The sequence below is a fragment of the Phyllostomus discolor genome, chromosome 7 (assembly GCF_004126475.2).
Source record: "Phyllostomus discolor isolate MPI-MPIP mPhyDis1 chromosome 7, mPhyDis1.pri.v3, whole genome shotgun sequence".
Taxonomy (NCBI): Eukaryota; Metazoa; Chordata; class Mammalia; order Chiroptera; family Phyllostomidae; genus Phyllostomus; species Phyllostomus discolor.
In genome coordinates this window covers 41,544,472-41,554,655 of record NC_040909.2, presented here as the reverse complement: position 1 = coordinate 41,554,655, position 10,184 = coordinate 41,544,472, and the positions used below count along the sequence as shown (strand labels likewise).

General features: G+C 44.9%; 1 protein-coding gene across 1 annotated transcript; it reads left to right on the top strand.

The window, feature by feature from the left end:
* Positions 1–3,006: 3,006 nt before the first annotated feature.
* On the top strand, positions 3,007–9,603 carry LOC114501724 (von Hippel-Lindau disease tumor suppressor-like). The gene is made up of 3 exons (XM_028518458.2): positions 3,007–3,362; positions 6,053–6,175; positions 8,021–9,603. The coding sequence occupies exons 1-3, from the start codon at positions 3,182–3,184 to the stop codon at positions 8,224–8,226; spliced, it is 510 nt and encodes a 169-aa protein (XP_028374259.1). The 5' UTR covers positions 3,007–3,181; the 3' UTR covers positions 8,227–9,603.
* The last annotated feature ends 581 nt before the right edge of the window (positions 9,604–10,184 follow it).

Genomic DNA, 10,184 nt, shown 5'->3' with positions numbered 1-10,184 from the left:
AATATATTTTATTGATTATGCTATTACAGTTGTCCCATTTGCCCCCCTTTATTCCCCCCCACCCTGCACACCTTCTCCCACCCACATTCCCCCCTTTAGTTCATGTCCATGTGTCATAGATTCTTTAGCTTCCACATTTCCCATACTATTCTTATCCTCCCCTTTTCTATTTTCTACCTACCGTCTATGCTACTTATTCTCCGTAACTTTTCCCCCTCTCTCCTCCTCCCACTCCCCTGTTGATAACCCTCCGTGTGATCCCATTTCTGTGATTCTGTTCCTGTTCTAGTTGTTTGCTTAGTTTTTGTTTTGTTTTTGTTTTAGGTGTGGTTAATGATTGTGAGTTTGCTGTCATTTTACTGTTCATATTTTTTATGTTCTTTTTCTTAGATAAATCCCTTTAACATTTCATATAATAAGGGCTTGGTGATTATGAACTTCTTTAACTTCGCCTTATCTGAGAAGCACTTTATCTGCCCTTCCATTCTAAATGATAGCTTTGCTAGGTAGAGCAATCTCGGATGTAGGTCCTTGCCTTTCATGACTTGGAATACTTCTTTCCAGCCCCTTCTTTCCTGCAAGGTCTCTTTTGAGAAATCAGCTGACAATCTGATGGGAACTCCTTCATAGGTAACCGTCTCCTTTCCTCTTGCTGCTTCTAGGATTCTCTCCTTCATTTTTACCTTGGGTAATGTAATTATGATGTGCCTTGGTGTGTTCCTCCTTGTGTTCAATTTCTTTGGGACTCTGAGCTTCCTGGACTTTCTGGAAGTCTATTTCCTTTGCCAAATTGGGGAAGTTCTCCTTCATTCTTTGTTGAAGTAACTTTTCCACTTGTTGCTCTTCCTCTTCTGCTTCTGGTACCCCTATAATTGGGATGTTGGAACGTTTAAAGATGTCCTGGAGGTTCCTAAGCCTCTCCTCATCTTTTTAAAATTCTTATTTCTTCTGTTTTCTGATTGTACGTTGTTTTCTTCCTTCTGCTCCACTCCATTGATGTGAGACCCAGCCTTCTTTCCATCACTATTGTTTCACTGTGCGTTTTTCTTCATTCCACTTAGTGTAGCCTTCATTTTTTCATCTAATTTGCAACCAAATTCAGCCAATTCTGTGAGCATCCTGATCACCAGTGTTTTGAACTGTGCATCTGATAGGTTGGCTATCCCTCAGTCACTTAAAAGTATTGGTTTGGGGCTCTCATTTGTTCTTCTGTTTGAGACATTTTTTTTTATCCTGTGGCACCTTTTATGTATGAGGGGGGGAGCCTTAGGTGTTCACTTGGGCGGGACAACCCAGTCTCTGGGTTGTGATGCTGTATGTTGGGGTGGAGCCCGAGAGGAAACAATGGTGCTTGCTCAGCTCTCCCTCTGACTTCAGTCCCTTCCACTGCTTCCCCCAAGCAAACTGGGCCTTTCTGGTCCCAATTCCCATGTGGGTGGGCTTGTGTACATTCTAGGACCCTGGTGGGATGCTCCAATGAACTCTCCTGTGAGGCTGGGAGTCTCTCCCTGCACCTCAACCCCCACAGGTGTTTTCCATCAGTACCCCGAGGCTCTGTTTCCTGGCAATGAGACCCTCAGACCACCCAGTCAGCCAGCCACCTTGCTCACAGTGCCTTACTTCACAATTGCCTCCTCACTGGGTCTGTGCTTGCCACCCCTTAGCTGGGGTCTGCCAGCTGCCGCTTTCGTGCCCAGGGTCCGCCCACTGTGGTCTTGTGCTCCCCGGATGCCTTAGGCTGGTCCCAACGCTCTTTGTGCCATAACCCCTCTCCATCTGGCTGCTTGTCTCCGCCCCTCCTGCTGGTCTGGATGAACGTGTCTATTTTAACTCCTTGGTTGTCCGACTTCCATACAGTTCAATTTCCTGTCAGTTCTGGTTGTTATTCTGTTTCTAAAACGTTGTTGTCCCTATCTTGGTTGTGTGAAGAGGCACAGAGTGTCTGCCTATGCCGCCATCTTGGCTGGAAGTCCGGATTGTTTTAAAGTGGGTTAATTTCCAAATATCTGGATTTTTTTTGGTATCTTGCCTTTTTACTTTAAGTATAATTCCATCTTGATGAGGGAGCATTCTTTTTCCCAGTTATGCTTCCTATTCCATGTACCCTTTACCCCCATTCTTCCACCTCTGCCTCCTGCCTGATAATCCTCCATGCGATCTCCATTTCTGCAATTCTGTTCCTGTCCTAGTTGTTTATAAAAGCTCATAGAATTTAAGGGTTTTGTTCAACATCACTGAAGCTAGACCTGGAAGGAGAACCCATGAGGGTGTGAATTTCGGAGGGCACACACTGCAGTTGAAAAGTGATTCCCTTTTCAGTTTCCTTTAATCTTTCTCATCATGTTCAGTAGAAAGTTGATTCAAAAACTTAAAACTTGGCATCTAATATCTAACACTTGGCTAATCCTTTTAAATCAAGAGTAGGGTCAGAGCTTTAATAGACAATAGATAAATTTTAATAACTTGTTTTCTTTGAACTTAGTTCCACTGTACTCTATATGGCAAGGGGATTAATTTCTGTTGGTGGTAATGACATAAAATTTTTTCTCCAACTTGTTTAATTGCTTGCATATGCATAGGACACCTTTGAAAGGAAGTACAAAAAGCTGGAGATACCTGCTATTTCCAAGAATTTTTTCTTGGTGGCTAGGGGAACTGGGGTAAGAGGGAAATTGTTAACCTTATTATACTCTTCCGTATAAAATTTTAACTTTGTGACCCAAAATGGGTCACAAAGTTACCCATTGACCCTTTGAGACAAACATGATTAATGAGAAATTTACTAAGTAAATAATAGTGCAAACGGTACGGAAAATATGGCAAAAACCATGCGGTCTCATTAGAATGAAAGAAGCAAAGGAAACAGGCGGGAACGACCCAATTTCTGAGAGAACAGGAGAATGGGTTGTCCTAGGACCGCCCACCGCCTCAGTGAGGTGAGACGCGTGCGGCTAGATCCCTCCGCGCACGCAGACGCCTGCCCGGGAAAAAGCACGTGCGCCCCGCCCCTTTCCGCTCCAGGCAGCCAGCGAATCCTCCGGGGCTGAGGTCGGGTTGTATCTGCTCCTGGAGGTAGTGCTCAGGGAGGCTGGGAACCTGGGGGACACCGAGGAAGTGACACAGCCGAGAAGAGTACGGCGGGGAAGAGTCCCATCCCGAGGAGGCAGACGCCCCGCAGGAGATGGAGGCGGAGAAGCCACAGCCGGTGCTGCGCTCCGTGAATTCATGCGAGCCGTCCCAGGTCATCTTCTGCAACCGCAGCCCGCGCGTCGTGCTTCCCGTGTGGCTCAGTTTCGACGGCCAGCCTCTCCCCTATCCCACCCTGCCGCCAGGCACCGGCCGTCACATCCAAAGCTACCGAGGTAGGGTCGCCCTTACGCGGCCGGGCCGAGCAGCCCTCTTTGTTCCGCTGACTGAGCGCCTGCCCGCCGCTGCTGAGCGGTCCCCACAGCGCTGCCCAACGCTCTAGGCCTGATAGCAACAGCAACGGTGGCACTAACTCATCGACTCCCCTCCACCACCCGGGGAGGCAGGTGCTCTTGTCATTATTATTCCCATTCACGCATAGGAAACGGAGGCCCCTGAGAGGTAGTGACAGATCCAAGGTGAAGCTACTAGTAAGTGGCAGAGCATTCTTCTTTATAAGACTGATTAATTGAGTTTGATGGTGACTTTTCCCCAACCCCATTCCACTTGTAATTATAAAAGAAGCGCTCCATCCCTAATGCCCATTTGTTTAGTCTGTTAATGGAAGACTCTCACATTCTTCGATGACCCTAGTGGGCCAGGCCCGCGTAGGGTCCCTGCCTGCATGGAGAACTGTCTAGTGGGGAGACAGACGAATGCTTCAAAACAAGTGAGAACAAGCCAATGTCAAAATTGCTGCGGTAGGAACGGAGCACAGGGGCTGCGGGCTGCTGGAGCTTGGAGCCGGCATTTATCTGCTCAGTCAAGGGGAAGTGAGGACAGGGGTGGCGGTGGTGGTGAGTGTAGACCTGTGGTTTCAAATAGCTCTGGGAGAGTTCCCCGGAGAGGAAAGGGAGCCCTGCAGGATGAATGGGATCTAACCAACCAAGAGAGCAGTTCTAGGCAAGAGGGAACCGCATGGGCTGAAGGAGGAGTGGGTATGGAATGGTGGGAGAGGAAGCCCTAAAGGTGATTTTACACCTAGGGAAATGGGGGCTGTTCAAAGTTTTTTAGCAGGGACATGACTTGCCAGGTTTACGTTTTGCAAAGCTCATGCAGGTTGCAGTGTGGTTTGGCGAGAAAGACTGGTGTGGAGGAACCAGTTAGGAAGCTGTTGTAATAACCTATAACTAGGCCTTATTGCCTAAAGAGATAGTAATTTTTCCATGGTTTTCAAGAAGAAAAGTAGTCGTAGTGGGACTTAATTTTCACAACTATAGAAGCAGACTCAAAGATACAGAGAATAAACTTATGGTTGCCAGAAGGGAGGTGAGTTGGGCTGGGTACAAAAGCTTGAAGGGATTAGAAAGTAGGAACTGACAGTTAGAAAATAGTTACAGGGATGTAAAGTACAACACAAGGAATACAGTCAATAATATTGTGATAACTGTACAGTGCAAGTGGCTATCAAACTTATGGGGGGTATCACTTTGTAAATTATATAAATGTCTAGCCACTATGCTTTTCCACTGAAAGTATTATAAAATAATACTGAATGTCAACTGTAATTGAAATATAAACATTTTTAAAGATTTTATTTATTTATTTATTTTTAGAGAGGGAAGGGAGGGAGGGAGTACGAGAGAGAGAGAGAAACATCAATATGCGGTTGCTAGGGGCCGAGGCCTGCAACCCAGGCATGTGCCCTGACTGGGAATCGAACCTGTGACACTTTGGTTCACAGCCTGCACTCAATCCACTGAGCTACGCCAGCCAGGGCTGAAATATAAATTTTTAAAAAAATATGAATAAACATTTCACAACCATCCTGAGAGGAGCCTGATGAATCTTTTTAACTCAAGGGAGGTATAGTCAGTGCCTCTTAAACTTTCACACCAAACTTCCCTAATATTTAATGAGGAAGAACACAGTTCTTCCAGGGACAACACTTCTGTAGTGTCCTACTTTATCTAGAAAGTTGTGTGAATTTTGTATTCTTCAGAATTTATCTGTGCCTGATTTAACGTAACTTTTTAAAAATACTACCATGTGAATGTACTTAATGTCACTGAACTGTACACTTAAAATGGTGTAAATGGTCAATTTCATGCTATGTACATTTTACCACAATAAAAAAATTGCCAGCTTACATTCCTTAAAATTTGCCATCAGAACTTCAAGTAAGTTTATGCCCCAGGAACACCTGCTATATTTATTCTGAGGCACGTCCGCCTCCTTAAACAGCATCGTCGCCTGGGGGTTTGCCTTCCATTCTTCTCTCTCTTGCATATGATGCATTTGTTTCTTAAGTCCAGGTTAATTTACATAATGTGCAGATCTTAGGGTTTGATGGGTTTTGACAAATGTAAACACCTAATTAAAGTTACAGATTAGAACATTTCCATCACCCCAGAGAGTACCCTCTTCCCTCTTTCTACTCATTCCCCTCCCATCCAGAGGCAACCAGTCTTCTGATTTTTTACATCATAGATTAGTTTCATCTGTTCCTGCAGAATGTACCCTCTCTGCCTTGCTTCTTTCTCCACAAGATGTTTTTGCACCTTGTTTTTGAGAAGCACAGATTTGAGGAGTCACTGACCTCATCTCTTCTTTTAATTTGCAGTGTTGGTGTGATTTGTAATTCATGTGCTTTGCTTTTCTCCATGGTAGAGTAGAAGGTAGTGGTGTGATTTGGAGCCTCAAGTACATGGTCTTCTATTTACTAGTCCTGTTGCCTGAGCAGGTCACTTGGCTTTTTCAGACCTATTTTCTCATGTGTAAATGAACCTTTTGTGAGGACTGAGCAAGCTAATGTGGAAGGCCTTTGTCTGAAGGCTAAGCAGAATGGCGGGTATTTTAATGTCGGTGCAGGGAGGTGCAGGAAATAGGGGTGTGGCTATTGAACAGCCTCTGCTTGCATTGACAGGTCACCTTTGGCTCTTCCGAGATGCTGGGACCTATGATGGGCTTCTGGTTAACCAGACGGAACTATTTGTGCCCTCTCTCAATGTGGATGGACAGCCTATTTTTGCCAACATCACACTACCAGGTACTGAGGTTCCATCTTACTTTTCAAAAAGACCAGGCTGTTGCAATAAGTAGAAGAAAGGCCACTTGCAGGAGCCAAGCCCTTAACTCATTTTTGCTTGGTGCTCGGCAAGGTAGGCAACCTTTCCGTGTCCTATTCTCCACCACAGATAAAATGGAAGTAGAATATTTGTAGGCTCTGTATTGAGCAGAGGTGTCGTGGTGTCTCAGAAGCTCTGCAGGCTCGTCAGAGCTGGGCTGCATTAAAATATCTGATGGTAGAATTATGAATGCATTTTACTTCCCTGGCCTTAGAGTAGAACATGCCCTGGAGTCTCAGGAGAAGAACAAGGTGCAGAGATTGAGCTATCATGACTACTTTATTTTTATTTTTTAAGATTTTCTTTATTTTCAGACAGAGGGTAAGGGAGGGAGCATGGGAGGGAAACATCAATGTGTGGTTGCCTCTCATGCGCCCCCTACTGGGGACCAGGTCCACACCCAGGCATGTGCCCTGACTGGGAATAGAACCTGCAACCCTTTGGTTAACAGGCTGGCACTCACTCCACTGAGCCACATCAGCCAGGGCAATATATCATGGCTACTTTATATGGCTTCTAATATTGTATCTTTTAATGTTATCTAACCCAGTCAAACTCACAGTGCCAACAGGGGTTACAAAAAAAAATCTCTGAATTGAACATTAACATCATAGTATATATACACTTTGTCTAAGACTCAAGTGATTTTGGGAGCCAGTCTCAATCCATTGAGATTTTGCTTCCTGGCAGTTGTCATCAGTTTGGTTCAAATAAATTAATAAAAATTGTTAAAAACAAAACCTCAAGCGATTGCTAGGTTGAACTCTAAGAAACTGATGTTCTTATGCATTAAACAAATACCACTAAATGTCTATAGCAGCTTCATAAAGTTCAAACGAATAGGTGTAAGGCCCTGTTTTAAGGAAGTAGGTATATGAACATGATAATTGATGAGTAAATTTTGCCTCGTGCGGTACCCTTAAAGCAGGAATGTCAAACTCATTTTCACCAGGGCCCACATCAGCCTCTCGGTAGCCTTCAAAGGGCCAAATGTAGTTTCAACTCCTTAATGGTTAAGGAGTGTTTTTACATTTTTACAGTCCTAAAATTATTTTGGCTCCTTGAAGACAACCGTGAGGCCGAGGTAGCGCCCAGTGAAAATGAGTTTGACATCCCTTCCTGGAAGAGTAAGTTCTGAGAGTAAAATCAGATTTCATTTCCCCCAAAATCAAATTCCACACCATTTTGGTTCTGTACTGCTTTTGTGACAACTACCCCAAAACCAACAACAACCACTTGATTTGTCCATAACCCTGCAGTACAGGCTTCCTCAGCTGGGTGGTCATTCTGCTCATTGGTGGTCATTGGTGTGGCTGTTTTCTCCTGGCAAGTTGGCTGAGGGCTGGGCTTCTGTCCCTTGTGGTCCCAGTGCCTGTCCCTCTGTGTGAGGCCTCTCCCCCAGGGCAGCTCAGTGCTTCTGAGAGGGTAAGAGCCAAAGATGCTAGGCTTTCTTAAGGCTCAGACCCAAAACTGCCACACTGTCCCTTCACCCACATTCAGTTCTTAAGACACATCGCAGGCCTGGCCCACTTTCAAGGGGAAGCTACTACACAGGGTGACAGATACCATGACAAATACCATGAGATGCCCACTGGGGCCATCACGTCACATCTGCCACAGCACACGTCCTCACTTTTTTTGCCCACAGTGAGGTCCATCTGTAGTAAGTATAATTGCCATGGTTGGCAAAGGCTCTTGCTCACTCATCCCCTGTCTCAAGGCCTGCCTGAGTTTGCTGCTAAAGATTGGTGTTTTTGCCCTTACAGTGTATACCCTAAAAGAGCGATGCCTTCAGGTTGTGCGAAGCCTAGTCAAGCCTGAGGATTACAGGAGACTGGACATTGCGAGGTCACTCTATGAAGATCTGGAAGACCACCCGAATGTGAGAAAAGACCTGGAGCGGCTGACACAGGAGCATATTGAAAATCAGCAGATGGCGGATGAGACTGAAGGTTTTAATTTGCCCTCCTGAGCCTTTGCTTTTGATGGAACTGACTACTCTTGATCTAGATATAGGACTGGTCACTTATTCTCGGTTTCAGGTGTCTCATTCTTACAGTAAAATAATGCTTCTTGCTTAAAAGAAAGTTAACTGATTTCACTAGGTATGGTGATGATTAGGGGCAAGTAAGTGTGTATAAAGGAAAGTACTTGTATTTGCCTCTTAGTCAGGAGAGTTTCTGTGTAAGAACCGTTGTGTAAGTAAATCAGTGAGAAGTGCAGCATATCCTTTGATTGTAAGAGAGCAGTGGCATCTGCTTTAATTGCTGTACTGTGGTTGGTGACGTGTCCACCTGCCGCCTGAGAAGACTGAGATGTCCTTGAGGCAGGAACAAACCTGTCTCCTCTTTGAGACCCCAGTGCCTCTCACACTGTGAGCCTTCACCAGTGATTGTTGAACGAACAAACCAGTGGGTACTTTGGTAGGAAGTGTTGGAGGATTTGCCCATTTTTCAGGGGGGTGAGAAACAAGGGACCTTAGAGTGTGCACAGCAAATAAACGTTTTAAAGGGAATCATTTTGTGCTTGCTTCGGCAGCACGTGTACTGAAATGTGAGCGACCGGAGAAGACACACAGCTTCATGAAGCGCTCCGTGCTTTGTGCCCTGGCCCCCTGGGCGTCCTCACACCCTCTGCTGGGCCGGAAGAAACACGCGTCCAAGCACAGCGTGTGGCACTCAGTAGCAAAATCGTGACTTTTCACTATACAATGTGAAAAGGGTTACTTCTGGTTGGTTTGTTTGGACAAAGTTGAGGTTATACTGTACGTACAGTTTTGTATTCTGTTTAACTTTGTAACTTAAATATCTTCTCATGGCATCTTTATCAGCTCTCCATAAACATTAGCACAATGTTTCTTTTGTGAATAATGTTGGGATATTTCTTGGCATCTTTGGCCCCTCGTGCTAACCTTCGGGCTCAGGAACCAGTGCCCCACGGCTGTCTTGTTACTGCCTCACGTTTCACCCAGTCTGGTTCCCTTCTCCACAGTCAGCAAACTGGTTGGCTCTTTCTTGTTTTAAAGCACATTGTAGTACTCATTCAGTGGTATACCTCTAACTGTCTAAATTTTTGTGTCAAATAGTTGGGCAGGGAAGAAGAAATGCTGGTACAGGAGGCAGCTGTCCGAGTTCCGGAGTGGGGTAGGCTGGGGATTATGAAGTCTGCTGGTGCTGGATTAGTTCAGTGTTGGTTTTACTTTATTTTGATCAGTCTTTGTGTCAAAATGAGATTTCATGTTCTTGTTAAAACATGCAGTTTGAGCACTGTTTTTGTGTTGGCCAAGAAAGATTGAAAACCTGTAGCATGATAATATGTTTTTCACTTGAAGTCTTATAAATATATTAAATATATTAAGAGACTGTACTGTTTCCCATTTTGTTTTTTTAAATATATTTTTAGATTTTGAAAAAATATTTATTCACTTTTAGAGAGAGGTGGAGGGAGGGAGAAGAAGAGGGAAACATCAATGTGCGGTTGCCTCTTGTACGCCCACTATTGGGGATGTGGTCACAACCCAGGCATGTGCCCTGACTCGGAATGAGTCCTCTGATCCTTTGGTTTGCCGCCTAGCACTCACTCCACTGAGCCACACCTGCCAGGGCTAGATTTTTTATTTATTTATAGAGAGAAGGGAAGGGAGAGAGAAAGAGAAGGAGAGAAACATTATTGCATGAAACATCCATCAGTTGTTTCACCATACCGTACTGGGGACCTGGCCCACAACGAACGCATATACCTGACCAGGAATTGAACCTCGGGCATTTTGATTCTCCACTTGGCACTCTATCCACTGAGCGACATCAACTAGGGTCAGTTTCCTATGTTGACTTAAAAACAGTTGTTCTTTAATACATTAAATGGTGCTGAGTAAAGGAAATAAGGAGGGTGTGTTGTGTAATTTTAACCAGATTCTTCTCTCTAGGAGAG